Source organism: Theropithecus gelada, chromosome 1 (assembly GCF_003255815.1).
Source record: "Theropithecus gelada isolate Dixy chromosome 1, Tgel_1.0, whole genome shotgun sequence".
Lineage (NCBI taxonomy): Eukaryota > Metazoa > Chordata > Mammalia > Primates > Cercopithecidae > Theropithecus > Theropithecus gelada.
In genome coordinates, this window is record NC_037668.1 from 204,454,405 (window position 1) to 204,473,199 (window position 18,795).

Consider the following 18,795-nt stretch of genomic DNA (forward strand, 5'->3'; position numbering starts at 1 on the left):
ACAAAAATTAGTTGGGCATGGTGGCATATGCCTGTAATTTCAGCTACTCGGGAAGCTGAGGCAGGAGAATTGCTTGAAAGGGGACCTGGGAGGTGAAGGTTGCATGAGCAGAGATTGCGCCACCGCACTCCAGCCTGGGCTACAGAGTGAGACTCCATCTCAAAAAAAAAAAAAAAAAAAAAAGGAAAAGGAAAAAAAAAGAAACGAGGCGTTGAGTTACCTCCCAGAATGGAGTCCTGGAAAGGGCTGGAGAGAATGAGTCCCAAGGCCCCGTGGAGGGACCTGGCTGCATGACAGCGGGGACACTTGCTCCCCTATGACAGTCTCTCACCGCTCTTCTCACTAACTCGGCTTTATCTTTAGTGAACTTTTAGTTTTTATTAGTTTATTGTGCGTCTGTTCAATTACAATGGAAATTCCATGATGAGAGGGACTTTTCTGTGCTGTTCATTACTGAATTACCAATGCTCAGCGTATTGCCTACCATAGAGCAGGTGTTTAAGAAATGTGTGTGGAATAAATGATAAAAAATGAAAATACCTGGACACAGATGCACTATAGATTTGATCTGATGCTAAGAACATGTGAGAATTCCTGTGCAATTTGCTTCTGTTTCCCCAACAAAAGGTGACATAAGGGCACGAGCTAAGAGGAAGGGGGCGTTGTGGGGAAGAAGTAGGGGAGAAAGTTGAGGCAAGTCTTGAAGGCATGAGCTAGTCATTTTCATTAGAGGGAAAGCAAGCCCGCTGGAGAGACAAGGGAGTTCACGGTCACTGCTAAGTATCCTGCTGGGGCTCAGAAACTGGTGCCCTGACATATGGCACTTTGACACAACGAACTGGAGAAGCAGCCTCAAGATCTCTACCACCCCATCCTCTTCTCTGGCTCCAGTTCTTTGTCTTTCCCAAAGCACAGGATGAGGTTCTTCTCTGAAGTTCCTTATTTACCTGGAAACCAGACTTCCAAAGAGGAACACAATTGCCCTCCACTCATTCCCTGAAATCTCATTTTCTATCACACGAAAGAAGACTGAGGAGTGCAACCACATTGGGATGGACTTTTCCACAAGACACTGTCTGCCTCTAGGGCTCATCTAAATTCCAAAGAGAATCATTTTCAGGTTAATTTCTGTCTTCTGGGTCCATTCATTTCCCCTGTAAATTATTTCACTCCTACACCCCCATCTCCCCTCTTCCCAATGAAGAGCATACTGAAGCATCAACCAGCTGGCTGTCTTTGGGGTTTTCATGTTTTGTATGATTCCAGTGCACATGTGTGCACATAATAAATTTCTGATGCTTTTCTCTGTTAACCTGTCTTTTGTCATAGGAGTGTCAGCCTTGACCCTTTATGATGGGGAGGAAAGGGATCACCCCTTTTCTGCCTCTACACCCATTTGAGGTTTGTGGCTGAATATTTTAAAGTGCAACCGGTTGGCTCAGTTCTGTGATTGATTTCTGGGGTGTTTGGCTTATGCAGCTGGCATTTGGTGGAGCCATTTATCAAGAAACAAAATGAAGGAGGATAAGTGGGCCTTTCAGGAAAGATAATGAATCAATTTCAAACATGCTGAGTTTGAGGCATCAGTGGGACACCAAAGTGAAGTAGTATTATACATGGGTCTAGTGGAGGGGGGAAAGCAGCACATGGTGAAGATGTGATGGTAGAATTGTGAGTATGTGGACCAGGGCTGAAACCCTAAGGGCACAGCTGAGATGACTGTGGGAGAGGGTAGCATGGAAGAGAAAGGTTAGCAGAACCCCGAGGAGCAGTAATGTGAAAGAGTCACATACATTTATCATGCTTGAAGGTCGTGTCTCTCTAAGCAGATTCTGAGCTCTTCAGGGTCAAAGGTTGAGTCTTGAGCTTCATTCATTCTTAGCCCCTGTCATAGTGCTGGCCACACAGAAGACAATTCTAAAATTCACTGATTTTATTTCTCTGCACTTTCATTTATGAGGATCCTATCACAGTTTATGATTTGAAATGCTGCTAAGGGATACTTTTTTAAAATCATAACTTTCATACAAATATAAAAAGAATACTTGTAAAGATTTGAACTCAGTACTTAACAAGAGAACTAATAAAATGTTACCACCGCTTCAAGAGACAATCTAAAGACCAGACAAATATACAGCCAAGGATGTGCAAATGAAATTCCCTAAGATATGCAAAACTGACTTTTTCCAAAGGAAATTGAGGCAAAAAGGGTCAACTGTACTTTCACAGGATAAAATTCATTTGCATGTTTATAGGCAAATGTTACTATTATTTGCATTGCTATTAGTTATCCACCACAACTTACGGAGTTGTAAAATAGCTTAAAGTCAAGAAAGGCACAGGATACACCATAGAGTCACATCTGGGATGGCATGCTAGGCTGACTCTTTTTCCTTTGAAGACAACTGTAACCCTCTTGGTTCATTTCAAAATCACAATTTCCCCTAGATTGCTAAAAAGAAAAAGATATTATCCCTACCATTTCTATGAGCGGGATCTATTACAAAACATAGATGAAAGTATATTTGGTTATTCCCATAACATTTACTAGTTGATTAGGGAGACGAGGCCGAATTGGGGACCCGCCCAACATAATCTCTTCTAATTGGCATGGGAATTGTTCAGGAATCAAACCAAACCACCTCAAACTCACTCTGGAATGAGGCAGAGTTATAAACAAAATATAGGAGATGTTGAAATAGCCCAGTTGGGTTCATTGAGCTTTCCAAGTCAGAGTGCAGGTCCTGAAGGTGGTGACTGTCTCCCTTGTTCCCTCCTGCTCCACCCCTACCCCCATGTCTGCCCTCCTCTAGCAATGCAGGACCGTCTGACTGTATCCTCAGCCTTCAAGTCAAGCACATGATCCATTTAAAAACGGAAACCCTCCTATCCTTCAGTAGTGAACAAGGGCGACTCTGGTTGCTGTTGGAAAATTCAGCTGCTTTAGTCCAACAGTTCAGGAGAGGATCAGCATAAGAACTTGGTGATGATTACTAGAGAAAATGCTCCTATGATTTCCTGAGCATAATATTTCCCTTGCAATTTTTGAGCGTTCTATAGCAAACCTGCCAAAAATGTGGAGCCTATAAATAGGGGAGAGTGGGAAGAAAAAAATGGGACCTGTCACAATGCCACTGAAAATAGGGAACTAAAAATTTTCCAGAGATGCAAAGTCAAAGGGGGATTAATATTTACTTAGAAATGAAGTAGCAGGTGCATGCTTTATAAAGAAATGCCAAGAAAGGATGAAATTAGGGGATATAAAAGAGATACTTAAAAAGATGGAAAAATGTGTCAGCTAAAGTCTCATTTTGAAGAAAGTTACAGATCAACAAAGGGGGAAAAAAACTCAGGTACAAAGATTCCATATTATGTCTTGCACTGATTAGGTAGGTGCTTTATATGCACTCCTAAATTTACTCTTCCTGCAAATACTATGAAATAAGTATCACTACCAGAGACAACATTCAAATATTTAATAGCAGACAAATATTTAACAGCACAGACATTAGCCAATCAGAAGCTGGCTAGAGGAGCCCTGCTAAGCCAGGCACTAACCCTCTAGTGATTCCTTGGCTGGATCATGAGGCCAAGGTAGGGGTCAGGGCAGCAGCAGATTCTGTACAGAGGCCGTTCACCAACCTTGGAGGTGTTGCAATATTTACCAAGTAGCACAGCTAAATAGTGTGTGCCAGTTGAACATCAGCTCTGAGTGGAAACCCAGGGCCATGTCCTCTGGGCAGTTGTAGGCTTTCTCTCTTGCCTTTGACCTGTGTAGAGTATGATGCCAGCATTGAAGTCTTTCTTGCTGCTCTTGGCTGTGGTGGTCTGCACTACTCTCTGTGTCTCCAAGCGGAATCCCACTCCATGGGGTCCTGATGGCTCCCTTCTCAATCTTTGGAGGAGAGCAGGCAGCAGCGACCCTTAATCGCCTTTGCCACTTAATCCCTTTAGCATCCTCAAGATAAGTCCACCGGTCTGTACAAAATTAGGTTCATTTTATTTCTGAACAATGTCAGAAGGGAATTACAGTGAAGAAAGAAAGAGTTCGAGTTCCAGCTTACCTAGACTTCCTGCAGAGCCTCAAAAGAGAAGGCAGGGTTGCAGACATCTTTGTTTCATCTATCTCGCATCCTCTCCTGTGTCTTGGTACTGGGCTGTGAAGGCAGGCTGCCTGGGTTTGCAACTTTCCACTTATTAACCGTGTGACCTTGGGATAAAGGCCCACCTTTCAGAGCCAGTATAGATTGGTTATTAGAATTGTTGGTTTTGTTAGGTGTTATAAAATGTCAGGTTTTTTTTTTTTCTTCTTCTTTTAATGTGTAAACTGAGGTATTAGGAGATAGGAAATGATGTGGTGTTTGGAATTTGCTTTAAAACATATTCCAACAAAAGGCCAGACACATTGGTTCATGCCTGTAACCCCAGCAGTTTGGGAGACTGAGGTGGGTGGATCACCTGAGGTCAGGAGTTCGAGACCAGCCTGGCCAACATGGTGAAACCCCATCTCTACTACAACAATACAAAAATTAGCCAGGTGTGGTGGTGCCTGCCTGTAATCTCAGCTACTCGGGAGGCTGAGGCAGGAGAATCGCTTGAACCTGGGAGGTGGAGGTTGCAGTGAGCAGAGATCATGCCATTGCACTCCAGCCTGGGCAACAAGAGTAAAACTCGCATCTAAATATATATATATATAAACAAAAAAAAGAAGGTCTTGATGCAGTGGGTGGGGAGGGGCAGAGGAGACAGGTTGATGACGGTTGAAGAGAGGTGCTAAGTACCTAGGGTGAGGTTCTTGCACTCTCTAAACTTCCGTGTGTTTGAAAACTTTCATAACAAGAGAAAACAAAAAATTAAACAGAAAATGAGGTTGTCATTTCCTCCAGCCAAACAAACATAACAGGACTTAGGATGCACTTTTCCCAATCGCTCCTCTGGCAGAATAGTTTGATCCTCCAGCTAGCTTCCAGCTCTCATCCTGTTCATCTGTTCTCTAGACACTGGCAGGAAATAGGCTCTTCAACAGGGTCTGCCAGGTCCAGTGCTAGGGAGTAGAGCGTTTTGGATTCTATGCCCACATTTTTTTTTTTTTTTTATTTGACCAGTTTTCCAGTTGAGATACTTGAAATACAAAGTCTCATAGTGAGGTCTTGTCCTCTGCTGTCCCATTCCTTTTTATGAGCCATCATGGCGTCAATCTTATCTCTAAGGAGAAAAATTGGGAGGAGAGGCCTAGATTCCCCAATAGAAGCAGGAAGGAAAAGTTTGCAGAATGAAGTGTGAAGTGAGGTTTGTGGTTTGAGTCATCAGAATGTCAAGGAGAAAAGAAGAAAAATGAATCATCATCATTTGACCACGGTATTTACAGCTAGCGGAAGGGACAAGAGGAGAAAAAAGCAAGGGAGGAGAAAAAGGAAGAACATCTCAGAATAAAATTGGGGTGGGTGGGGGCAGGAGGAGGAAGACAGTCTGAGAAATTGGTTTGGTTGCACCGCTACTGGCCACAACACAAAAATGTGTCCATTCCTGGTTGAAATTAAAAATAAATATGCATGCACGTGTATTTGTCTGCTGTGTTTAATCAGATAGCGAGGCACTCCTTTAAGCCCCTTGAAGACCCAAAGTTGCGCTCAGAGACTGCCCACCTGGAACGGAGCCCGAGGTTGAACAGGGAGCGGCTCAGAGGACCCAAAGCTGCCTAGCTGACCACATTCTTCTCTATGAGTTCCCAGTAACGGAGCCCAGTGGAGGAGACGCTACACTTCTCTGTGGGTGCAGAGGCTAAGGGCGGGGGTCTCCATAGAGGCGTCAGCGCCCACCAGCAGCAGTGACCGCGCACAGGGAGGTGAAGAATGCGACCAGTGATACGTCCAACCTGGAAAACGGGCCTGAGAACCAAAGGGCCAACTTCTGGCCATGCATAACGAAGCGGAGCAATCTCAGAGGAGAAGGCACTGGAAAAGCGTTGCAGGTCAATTTTTCCCAGTAGAAACGGTAGGCTGGGAGGGAGACCCGCTCACCCCTTTTGACCCACCCTTGCAGCTCAGCCACGCCTCCTAGGGAGGTGGGCAGCCTCGCAGGAGCCCGCGCGAGGCTGCAGTGCCGCCCTCCGCCGCATGAGGGCAGCACGGCCTAGCCGGCGCAGCAGTGGCGGCCCCCGTGGCCCTCTTGGCCAGAGCCAGGCGCAGGCCGGCTTGCGGTGCCGTCGTTCATTGGCCGCGGCGCGGGCGCTGCCATGTTGGCGGAAGCAGACCCCCCTGTGCCGTGGAAACTGGCGGTGGCCGCGGCCGCCGAGTCCGTCTGCGCAGCCTCCTGCGTTTTCTCCCTTGGATCTTGGCACTGAGAGGCGGTGGCTGGCGGGATGGAGAAAAGTAGGATGAACCTGCCCAAGGGGCCGGACACGCTCTGCTTCGACAAGGACGAGTTCATGAAGGTGCGCGCGGCCTCCGCTCCCCGAAGCCGGGCCATGGGGGTGCCTCTGCCCTGTGCCCTCTGGGGCCCTCTCTTCGGGCTGCTGCTTCTACCCGCGCACGCTCCGTATCTGGTCCTCCTCCGAGACCTCGCTGCACTTCGCAATGAGTCTTTTGGCCTCAGGTTTGGCAGGTGCAGCCTGGAGAAAGCACTTCTGTAAAATCGTGCATGTTACATGAAAAGGCCTGAAAGTTCTGGGCAAGTGGTTTTGAGCTGAATGTCAAAGCCTCTGTTACCCGTTCCTGTTACCGTGCAGCGCAGTCAGATTGCCAGTCCCCTTGTCGGAAAGAAGCTTGTTGACCGGGGTCTTGGAGCTCATTAAGTGTGTGTTGAATAAATCCCTGAGCCCACGTACTTTCCTAGGGACTCGGGTTGGAAAGAAAAAGAACTTAACCTGAAGTTTTGCTTAACATTCAGCTAAAGCTTCCGGAATGGGATCTTTAGAAGCTTAGAACATTCTTACTGACTTGCAGTACGACAAAGCAAACCATTACTCTTTAAACAAGTTGCTCTACTTCTTTTTACATGATGCATTTGAAGAAGTTGGTAGTTGTAGGTCGTAAACTTAGAGAAAAGAAATATAAACTGAAAACACTTCACTGATGATAAAGTTCATCAGGCACAACCTTGAAAATGGCCAGGCTTTGAGTGAGAGCTAGGAGGAGCTTTGCCTATCTATTTGGTGTAACCCTCTGGGTCTGCACTTAAACCATTCAAAAAAATGTTTATATTTAATTTCCTGAGGACTAGGAGTTTTGACACCACTTAGTAGCTGCTTTCAGTGTTAAAAAGCGCAAAGTTTTAACTTGTTAGTAGACACCTACAATTTTGAGCAAGTGAGTTGAAATCTCTTACTCTGCCTCTCTTGGTGACTTAAAATGTTTTCTATTTTTCTAGAATAGCCTATCTCTTTTTGATAATATTTGCATTCAGATTACATCTCCAAAGCTCTGTTGTTGTTTTTTAAGTATATCTGTATCTTCTCCAGTGTGACCATACCATTTTTAATATGTAGGACTTATCTATACCCAGGAATAATGTACGTTATTCTTGTAAGTGATATTCCTATTAGACCACTGTACTAAAAGGTGTAACTTCATTAGGATGTCTGAAAGAATGTACAGAATCAACTCATTGATCTAGAAACCCTTTGTTTCGCCCACTGGGTAAGAGCGACCCTGAAATGAGGGTGGAAAGAAACAGCTAAGGGTACATGCTGGGGAGAGGTGCCCTGCAAGAGGAAAGGCCACACACAGAGATCGGGGGCGTTGTTGACGTCAAGAATCTCGGAGTACAGAATAATCTCAGCTTGTCCATCTCTTGATTTCTTAAGGCTCAACACCAGCATCTTCTCTGACTCACTAACCCCACCACCTTTCCCACTCTGAGTTGACAGAATGCCTTTGGTATATGCAGCTTCAGTAAGTGAAATCACAGAAATGTAAGTTCTAAAATAGAACTTAGAGTGCAAACGGGGTGGGGGAGGGTGGCTGGAATGCCAGCAGTTGCATATTTCGTGGCTCTATGAATATGCCGTACATTTTATAGTGCTTATAAAAGTGACAACATACATAGAAGAAAATACATAGAACAGCTGTTCTGTGTAAAATGTTGTTGATTTTTTAGGTGGAGCTTGAAGATAAAGGTTATTTGCAATTTTTGTTTCCTTAAACATATGTAACTATATATAAGTTACACTTCCATGGCAGAAAGGATGGTTGGAACATTTATCCAGGATATATTTCTGTGTTTGTGTCTCATTCAACACATTTTGTAATTGGATAGGTTTTGTGCATGTGAGAAGGTTGGGATATGACGTTTGCGTTGGGAGATTTGAGACGCTTGAAAATCCAGTCAGTTGATGGGAAACTGCGTTTAGGTTGCCATAGATCGTAGCAGTTGTTTAATCAGTGGGCATTCCATGACCACCTGCTATGTGCCAGGCAGCAGTCTAGACATGAAGGTATAGGGATAAGTGAGATAGTTTTTTAGCTCTCTAGCATGGTAGATAGGAAGGACATGTGTGCCAAGAAACAGCACTTAGTCCACAGTGGCTAGCATGTGGAAGGATGGCCAGGAAAGAGACTGGGAAAGTAGAAAGTTAGATGAGATGGGATTGATTGCAAGTTGCATTGGGCCTTGTATACTACACTGATGAATTTGCACTTGGTGCAGTATTCGTTGTGGAGTTATAGTCAGGTTAAAAGCAGGAAATGGCATGATCATATATGTTGCAATTGGAACTGACTGGTAGCAGGAGGCTACTTAAAAAGTTATTTCAGTGGTTTTTATGAGATCTGAGAAATACAGGAGGGGATAGTTTGTGAAAAATATTACGTAAATGATCAAAAAGCAGGAGTGGCAGATGAACAAATCACTTGAGGGGTCAAAGGTGGTGGTGGCATGATGCTGTTGACTTTGTCAGCTTAATAAAAGTATACACGCTGAGCAATATAGAATGCATTTCTACAAAATATTAAAAAATTAGCCAGGTGTGGTGGCACATACCTGTAGTCCCAGCTACTTGGGAGGCTGAGGTGGGAGGATTACCTGAGCCTGTGGAGGTCAAGGCTGCAGTGAGCCAGGATTGCAGCACTGCACTTCAGCCTGGGCAATAGAGCGAGACCCCATCAAAAAAAAAAAAAAGAAAAGAAAAAGTACTAACACTCTTAGAGAGGGTTGACAATCGGTAGATGAATTAGGATGTAAGTTACTGGTAGTAGGAGAGAGGTTGTAGGCTAACAGGGATAACTTAAACCCACTTACCTAGGTGTGCTGTGGAAATCACATCCTGTCTCACATATGACTTCATCTGTTTTACAGAAAAAATAGAGGCCATCAAGCAGCAGCTCCTTCATCTTGCTGACAACAACCTCATTCTTGCGTTTGTACCTGTTCTCACTCCCATCGTTAACCTGTTGTGTAGGGCAGTGGTCCCCAACCTTTTTGACACTTTTGGAAGACAATTTTTCCATGGACCAGGGGTGCAGGGGATGGTTTTGGGATGATTCAAGCACATTACATTTATTGTGTACTTTATTTCTATAATTATTACATTGTAATACATAATGAAATAATTATACAACTCACCGTAATGTAGAATCAGTGGGAGCCCTGAGCTTGTTTTCTTGCAACTAGACAGTCCCATCTGGGGGTGGTGGGAGACAGTGACAGATCATTCGGCATTAGGTTCTCATAAGGAGTGCCTAACCTAGACCCATTGCGTGTGCAGTTCACAGTAGGGTCCACGCTCCTATGAGAATCTAGTGCCGCCACTGATCTGACAGGAGGCGGAGCTCTGATACAGAGTGGCTGTAAATACACGCTGCGTTCCTCCTGCTGTGCCATCCGGTTCCTGACAGGTAGTTGGGGACCCCAGTATGGGTCTTTCCTTCCTCCGGAGGTCTGCCTCCCATGCTTGGATCCGGTGCCCTCTCCCTTCTCAGGACCCTGTTATTCCCACCCTCTCCACACTCCTTTCCATTGGCTTTCATACACACTCCTGTTTTGGTTTCTTCTACTGGACCCTCTAACCTCCAGTTAAAGCCCCTCACTCTGTTCCATCTCACAGCCAAATGCTTAAGGGTTGTCTTTACTTTCTCTCCCTTCACTCTTAAATTCACTTCATTCTGGCTTCTGGTCCCATCATTCCACTAAAGACTTCTCACCAAAGTTAACTAGATGGAAGTTGATACGCCAGCCCTTTTGTGCCTCCTTCCCTGACCTCAGTAGACCAAATGCTTCCTTCATTTGCTTTCTGAAACTTGGTGCTTTCTGGTTTTCTTTTGGCTTCTCTGGTCTTGTCTCTTTTGCATAATCATTCTCCTCCTCCTAACCATTAACTGGTGGGTTATGGATTCAGCCACATGTCTGTTCCTTTTCACATGCTGTGCACTTTTCCCCAGGTGACCCACTTCATGCAGCTTCAGTGACCACGTGTAGACAGGTGAAAGGTTCATACTTCTGGCCCAGATGTCTTCGATCTGCAACCTCACGTGCACAGCACCTTGACATCTCTTCTTGGCTATCTCTGTGGCACCTCAAACTCGGCGTATTTAAAACTGAATTTGTGGGGGGAAGATGAAAAAACACAACCTCCTCTCAAACCTAGCTCTCTTCTGGTATTACCTATCTCAGGTATACTAGACCTGAGGTAATCCATCCATCTGGTTGTGAGTCAGAAAACCAGGAGTCGTCCTTGATAACACCTCTCTCCTTCACATTCTTCAAATCCAATCTGTTACTGAGCCTTAGGATTTCACTTCCCAAATATCCCTGAAATTTGTCTACTTCTCTCCATCTCCTGTTTTCCCACTTTCTGACTCATCGTTATCTTTGGCCATTATAATCTAGTGGCTTCTTACTATAGTCCCCTGGCATCCATTCTTGCCTTTTTCTAGTCCATGTTCTACATCACAGGCAGGGTGCCCTTTTCAAAACGCATCTCGGTGCTTTTATGTAACAGGTGCTTGTATGTAATCAGACTGCCACCTATGTACACCATGAAGACATGAGAAAGCATTTTCCAGAACATTTGGAAGTATTCCAGAGCAGCTTGTTGCATTGATGGACAGTTTCTATTGATTAGTAGCTATCTTGGTTATCAGATTGAAAAAACATAGTGTATGTAGACTTGAGTACTATCTGGTTTCAGGCATTGACCAGGGGTCTTGGAATGTATCTCCCTCAGATAAGGGGACCCCTTACTGTAGTTCTGAGGCTGCTCTGTATTCTAAGTGTGTGAATAGGGAATATTGAAACAGGAGGTGTGTCCAGGAGAATAATGCCTGGCTGATTGAATAGCAGTGACCTGGAGATGTGGGCCCCAGTTTCAGCTCTGCTGACCACTCACGTGTGATTTTGTGCAAATCACTGGCCTCTGTGGGCTTGTGTCCTCATTTGTGTCATGGGGTGATGCTTATCTCAGTACTCTTTGCAGTGTTTCTGGCTCTTGTCATTTTATGTTTCTGCGAATAAAGAAACTTACAGTTGCCCCTCAGTAGCCGCAGAGGATTGATTCCAGGACATCTCCCACCCCTTCACAGATAGCAAAATCCGCAAATGCTCAAGACCCTCTTGTAAATGGTGTAGTATTTGCATATAACCTACTTACATGCTCTGGAATACTTTAAATCACCTCTAGATCACGTACACTACCTAATACAGTGTAAGTCGTCGTTATACTGTGTTTTTATTTGCGTTACTTTTTATTTTTTACATTATTTTTTTAAAGAGTCTCTTCAATTCATGGCTGGTTGAATTAGACGGTGTGGAATGCCTGGATACAGAGGTACAGTTGTAGTAGATTCTTCCCATTTGCAGATAAAGAAACTGAGGTCCAGAGTTGTTGTGACTTCCCCCAAAGTCACACAACTAACTGGGGCAACTCAGGGCCCCTACCTCCTGACTCCCAGGCTTCAGTACTGGAAAAATAATCGTGTCATGCTTTCCTTTCTAGGTGGTGGGAACTTTGGAATATGTGATTTTGAATACTAAGAACAGCCCCAAAATATTGCATAGTCCCTATGCTAAAGCACACGCATTTTATCAGTAGGGACAAGATTGAGGGTCATCACTTATTTAAAACAAATTGTAACCCATCTAGTGACCTGGACTCTTGGCCTGTAGATGAGATACAGGAGAGCGATGTGGGTGTGAAAGCCGCGCAGCCCAGTGTTGCTGAGTGCCCGGCACAGCGTGTGCCATCATTTCACAGCAACTAAAATGCTGACCTTACAGGTTCATGGTTTCATTTTCAGTCTTCATGAAAAGCTTGAATTATCTTTGGCTCCAGTTTGCAACAGAAATAAAGAATATATTTGAGACTGATTATCACAAAATTTTCTAATTACCCACATGTGGAGCAATTTCCTAATGTGAAATACTTTTCTTGATGGTATGAGATCAGTACCATTGGACATACACAGTTTATTCAGTTGGCCTTTGGTAAAAAGAAGTTCTTTGGTGTGCAAAAAAAAAAAAAAAAAAAAAAAGAAAAAGAAAAAGCTTTCTGAGCAGTTGTGGCTTTCGATTTTGTAAGTCACTTTTTGCAATATTATACAATGTATTTCTTGAATAAAATGTTGAACTCACGGTCCCTTGAGTTTTTATTACTTGGGATAGTTGTTCAAAGTTAGATAAGCATGATGTAAATAGATCTTTGTTGTTTAACTAGTCATATAGCATTTAACATCAAATTTCTGTGAAGATTTAACTAAACAAATTAATCACAAACGGAGGCTTGGGCTTCCTCAGGTGTCCCTAAAACACCCACAGCAATGAGCACTTCAGAATGAGATCATTCTGCTTAAGCGCTCAAGAAATTAAGTTGAGAAAGTAAGCTGAAAGGCCACATAGATTATCATTAGTGTTAAATTGGGGTAAAAAGGAGAAAGAAAGAGAAGAAATCAGCTGGGACAGAGCACAAATATTTGTTAAAGGGAAGGGACAGGTTATAGGTTTTCTTTGCCTTCTCATAAATACGTCAAACCCAGGTACAGTATTGAACAGAGGATTTAGACATAAAATTGATGAATCCATTGAAACATAATAAGTTATTTAGCACTTAAGTGCTACTATTTCATACAACTTCTAAGATCATCTGTCCATAGATGCTGGAAAGCACTTTAGCATCCATTTTGAATTTCTCAAGCTTTAGTAATTTGGTAACCAAATAAAGGTTTAGAATGAGCCTTGGGAGACACGAGTTCCAGACTAACTGGGTCGTGTGTCTGTGGGGCCACCCTGCACCGGGGACAGCCCTAGGTTGAGGGCAGGGGCTGGAGGGAAGAGCTCCAGGGACGTTTTTGCCCATAGCTTGCTGTTGTGAGGAAGGGTTCCCTTCCCACAGTCTCCCGTGGCTGGTGCCTTCATGGCATTCAGATCTCGGCTCAGATACTGCTCTGTAAGGGTCTTCTATCCCCTTTTCACCACTCACTTTCATAGGGTTCCATTTTATTTTCTTTGTAGCAGTTACCACTATTCATAATGTTTATTTGTTTACATGTTGATTTTCTCATTTCTCCATTAGAATATATGCTCCTTGAGAACAGGAATGTTGTCTTTGCTTTTCATTGCTGTGCCCCCTGTAATTACAGTAGTGCCTGAGTCACGCTGTGAATCTATTTATTTATTGGATTTATTGGGCTTATTTCATTGTGGTTTTATTTTTGTTACTTATTTATTTTATTTTATTTTAGATTCAGGAAGTGCATGTGCAGGTTTGTTACATGGTTATGGTGTGTAATGGTGAGGTTTGTGCTTCTAGTGTACTCATCACCCAGATAGTGAATGTTGTACCCAATAGGTAATTTTTCAGCCCTTATCTTCTTCCAACCTTTCCCCTTTTGAATCCCCAGTGTCTATTAATTCCATCTTTATGTCCACATGTACCCATCATTTATGTCCCACTTAGAAGGGAGATGATGTGGTATTTGACTTTCTGAGTTAGTTCATTTAGGATAGTGACCTCCAGCTCTTTCCATGTTGCTGCAAAAGACACGATTTCATCTTTTTATGGCTGCATAGTATTCTATGGTATATATGTACCACATTTTCTTTTTACATTCTCACCAACAGTGTATAAGCATTCCTCTTTCTCACATCCAGTGTTGTTTTTTGACTTTTTAATAAAAGCTGTTCTGATTGGTGTTAGATGGTATCTCATTGTGATTTTAATTTGCATTTCTCTGATGATTAGTTACATTGGACATTTTTTCATATATTTGTTGGCTGCTTGTATGTCTTCTTTTGAGAAATGTCTGTTCATGTCCTTTGCCCACTTTTTAGTGGAGTTACTTGTGTTTTTCTTCTTGATTTGTTAAAGTCCCACATAGACTCTGGATATTAGTCTTTTGTTGCATGTATAATTTCCATATGTTTTCTTCCATTCTGTAGATTGCCTGGTTACTCTGCTGTTCTTTTGCTCTGCAGAGCTTTTTAGTTTAATGAAGTCTCACCTGTCTATTTTTGTTTTTGTTGCATCTGCTTTGAGGTCTTAGTCATAAATTCTTTGCCTAGGCCAATGTCCAGAAGAATTTTTCCTAGATTTTCTTCTAGAATTTTTATAGTTTCAGGTCTTACATTTAAGTTTTTAATCCATCTTGACTTAATTTTTATATATGGTGAGAAATATGGGTCCAGTTTCATTTTTCTGCACGTAGTGAATATTTAATGTTTATCAAATATGCAGGGGCATTTATTCTTATCTGTTGATCCTTTGTCTTAAAGAATGGTTTGAAACACACAGACATATAGGAGCTCATACTAATCTTTTATGACTTTCCACCTATAGTTTATTTAATCCACAGTTTAGCACATAATATTTTGTGTTGGTATTTATCTCAATGAGACTGAACATGTTTTGAGGGCAGGGATCGTGTCTTCAGCTTGGTGTTCCCTCTTAGTAGTGCCTCCCATCATTATGAATACAGAATGTTGTCTGGGGGATTTGGGTTCTGTCACAGCTGCGGTAGCTGATGATTTGATAGTTTTCTATATTTGGGGAACATTTTACTTTTTGGCATTCAGCATGAGGCAGCTTGGAGAATTTTGGTCTTCTGTTAAAAGTTCTATGAAGTTTTCTCAGTGTTAAGGATATTGATATTTGGGTCTCAGGCAAGCTTTAAATGATTACTTCCCCAGTTCTCTTGTGTTAGTCGTTGTTTGCCATCCTTGTGTGCAAGTAGTTATTAAAACAGCTAAACTTTTAAACTTTATTTGGTTTTAAATTTGATTGTCACTATTCTAGTTAATGGTTCTTAAGTGTTCCACAGCTGGTTTGTTTTGCTGTCTTATTATCCTGTATATGATTTGTTAGTCAACTTCTAGCTGTTTGGGGCATTTGTACTTTACCTGGGTTTAAGTCAGAAATATCTCTGAGTATAAAGAGAAATGATTTTTCTTTTAATTTCTGGGCTTACAGACCATAATTCTTGACTTTTTCCAGCTTTTTCAGACATAGGCATATATATTTTAACAAGAAAAAAGTCTACTTTAAAAAATACTGCTTTTTAACTAAAATAGCTTATTTTCAAAAAGTGGATACTATTCTATTCAGGTAAAAAAAGTTTATCTACCTTAGTATTTTTTAATTAATAGACTATTTTTTGGAGCAGTTTTAGTTTTATAGAAAAATTGAGCAGAAAGCACAGAGGTCCCATCTATCCCGTCCCGCCTCCCCCTTCACAGTTTCTCCTAGTAACATCTTGCTTTAGTATCTTACCTTTGTTACAATTGATGAACCAATATTGAGGCATTTTTAACTGAAGTGCCATAGTTTTTATTAAGAATTAATTCTTTGTGTTCTACATTCGATGGATTTTAATAAGTGCATAGTGTCATGTATCCACTATTACAGTATCATGCAGAACAGTTTCACTGCTTTACAAATCCCTTGTGCTCTGCCTGTCCATTCTTCCCCGTCTCTCGGCACCCTCCGCACCCCCAGCACCCTCTCATCCCTAACCCCAGGCAACTACTGATCTCTTTAGTCTCCATAGTTTTGCTATTTCCTGAATATCATGTATGTAGTTGGAATCATACAGTATATATAGCCTTTTCAGATTGGCTTCTTTCACTTAGAAATATACATTTAAGATTCCTCCGTGTCTTTGTGGCTTCATATAGCTCATCTCTTTTTATTGCTGAGTAACATTCCATGTATGGATATGCCACAGTTTGTTCATCTGTTTACCTATTAAAAGAAATCATATTTGCTTCCAAGTTTTGGCAGTTAGAATAAGGCTGCTATAAACATTCACATTCAGGTTTTTGTATGGACATACATTTTCAACTCATTTGGCTAAATAAGGAGCACAATTGGTAAGACTCTGTTTAGTTTTGTAAGAAGCTGCCAAGCTGTCTTCCAGAGTGACTTCCATTTTGCATTCTTCCCAGAGTTCCTACTGCTCCATAACCTCAGAAGCATTTGGTATTGTCAATGTTTTGGATTTTAGTCATTCTGTTCATTAGTGTCTTGTTTTAATTTGCAGTTCCCTAATAATAACTCATGTTGAGCATTTTTTCAGATCTTTTGCTCATTTTAAAATTAGGTTTGATTTCATACTGCTTGCCCACCCCAGCTTTATTTAGGTATGATTGTCAAATAAAAATTGTATGACAAATAAAAATTATATACAGTGTGATGATTTGATAATGTGTATACATTGTGAAATAATTACCATAATCAAGGTAGTATATTCATCATCTCACATAATTAACCCCCTCTTAAGATCTACTCTCTTAGCACGTTTCAAGAATACAGTATATTATTAACTATAGTCATCATGCTATACATTAGAACTCCAGAATTTATTTATCTTATAGCTGGAAGTTTGTATCATTTGACATTACTCCCAACCCCAGTCCCCATTCTCCAGCACCTAGTAACCACAATTCTACTTTTTGTTTCAATGAGTTTGACTTCTTTATTTTTTGTTTTTTGTTTTTGTTTTTGTTTTTTTGGAGACAGAGTCTCACTCTGTTGCCCAGGGAAGAGTGCAGTGGCATCATCTTGGCTCACTGCAACCTCCGCCTCCCAGGCTCAAGTGATTCTCATGCCTCAGCCTCCCAAGTAGCTGGGATTACAGGCGCATGCCACCACGCCGGGCTAATTTTTGTATTTTTAGTAGAGACGGAGTTTTGCCATGTTGGCCAGGCTGGTCTTGAACTCCCAACCTCAAGTGAACCACCCACTTCAGCCTCTCAAAGCGCTGGCATTACAGGCGTGAGCCACTGTGCCCAGCCAGAGTTTGACTTTAGATTCTATGAAGACACTCCATATTAGTGAGTGTCTGATTTTGTGTTTCTAAAACAGAATACTTGGGACTGGATAATTTATAAACTGTAGAAGTTTATGTGGCTCATATTTTTGGAGGTTGGGAAGTTCAAGTCAAGAGGCCAAATCTGGTGAAGGCTTTCTTGCTGTGTCAAAATGGGGTGTAGAGCATCATGTGGCAGAGATTGGATAGGAGGAGCATGCAAGAGCAAGAGAGGGCTGAACTCACTTTTATAACCCTCTCTCAAAAATGAATCCACTTGCATGGTAACAGCTTGAATACATTCATGAGGACAAAGCCCTCATGACCACTTCTTAAAGGTCTCCTCTCATGAACTCTTGTATTGGAGATTCAGTTTTCTTGTATGTTTAAGTTCTTTGTAGACTCTGGATATTAGCCCTTTGTCAGATGGATAGATAGCAAAAATTTTCTCCCATTCTGTAGGTTGCCTGTTCACTCTGATGATAGTTTCTTTTGCTGTGCAGAAGCTCTTTAGTTTAATTAGATTCCATTTGTCAGTTTTGGCTTTTGCTGCCATTGCTTTTGGTGTTTTGAACATGAAGTCTGCCCATGACTATGTCCTGAATGGTATTGCCTAGGTTTTCTTCTAGGATTTTTATGGTTTTAGGTCTTATGTTTAAGTCTTTAATCCATCTTAAGTTGATTTTTGTATAAGGTGTAAGGAAGGGGTCCAGTTTCAGTTTTCTGCATGTGGCTAGCCAGTTTTCCCAACAGCATTTATTAAATAGGGAATCTTTTCTCCATTGCTTGTGTCAGGTTTGTCAAGGATCAGATGATTGTAGATGTGTGGTGTTATTTCTGAGGCCTCTGTTCTGTTCCAGTGGTATATATATATGTTTTGGTACCAATACCATACTATTTCGGTTACTGTAGCCTTGTAGTATAGTTTGAAGTCAGGTAGTGTGATGCCTCCAGCTTTGTTCTTTTTGCTTAGAGTTGTCTTGGCTATGCGGGCTCTTCTTTGAGATGAGTTTTTTCCAATTCTGTGAAAAAAGTCAGTGGTAGCTTGATGGGGATAGCATTGAATCTGTAAATTACTTTGGGCAGTATGGCCATTTTCACGATACTGATTCTTCCTATCCATGAACATGGAATGTTTTTCCATTTGTTTGTGTCCTCTCTTATTTCTTTCAGCAGCAGTTTGTAGTTCTTGAAGAAGTCTTTCACATCCCTTGTAGGTTGTATTCCTAGGTATTTTATTATCTTAGTAGCAGTTGTGAATGGGAGTTCACTCAGGATTTGGCTCTCTGTCTGTTATTGGTGTATTGGAATGCTTGTGGTTTTTGCACATTGATTTTGTATCCTGAGACTTTGCTGAAGTTGCTTATCAGCTTAAGGAGATTTTAGGCTGAGACGATGGGGTTTTCTAAATATGTAATCATGTCATCTGCAAACAGAGACAATTTGACTTCCTCTCTTCCTATTTGAATACCCTTTATTTCTTTTTCTTGCCTGATTACCCTGGCCAGAACATCCAATACTATGTTGAATAGAAGTGGTGAGAGAGGACATCCTTGTCTTGTGC

The 18,795-nt window shown here is 42.0% G+C and overlaps 1 protein-coding gene across 3 annotated transcripts in view; it reads left to right on the forward strand.

The window, feature by feature from the left end:
• The first annotated feature begins 6,210 nt into the window (after positions 1-6,210).
• The window catches only part of COG2 (component of oligomeric golgi complex 2), a 51,613-nt gene continuing 39,028 nt past the window's right edge, over positions 6,211-18,795 (forward strand). For 2 of the 3 annotated variants that reach the window (XM_025400527.1, XM_025400534.1), the window contains exon 1: positions 6,211-6,433. In XM_025400527.1, coding sequence (XP_025256312.1) covers positions 6,362-6,433 — 72 coding nt within the window. In that variant the 5' untranslated portion in view covers positions 6,211-6,361. Of the gene's footprint in view, positions 6,434-6,565; positions 6,796-18,795 lie in introns of those variants that run through there. The other variant, XM_025400545.1, reaches the window with a different exon arrangement.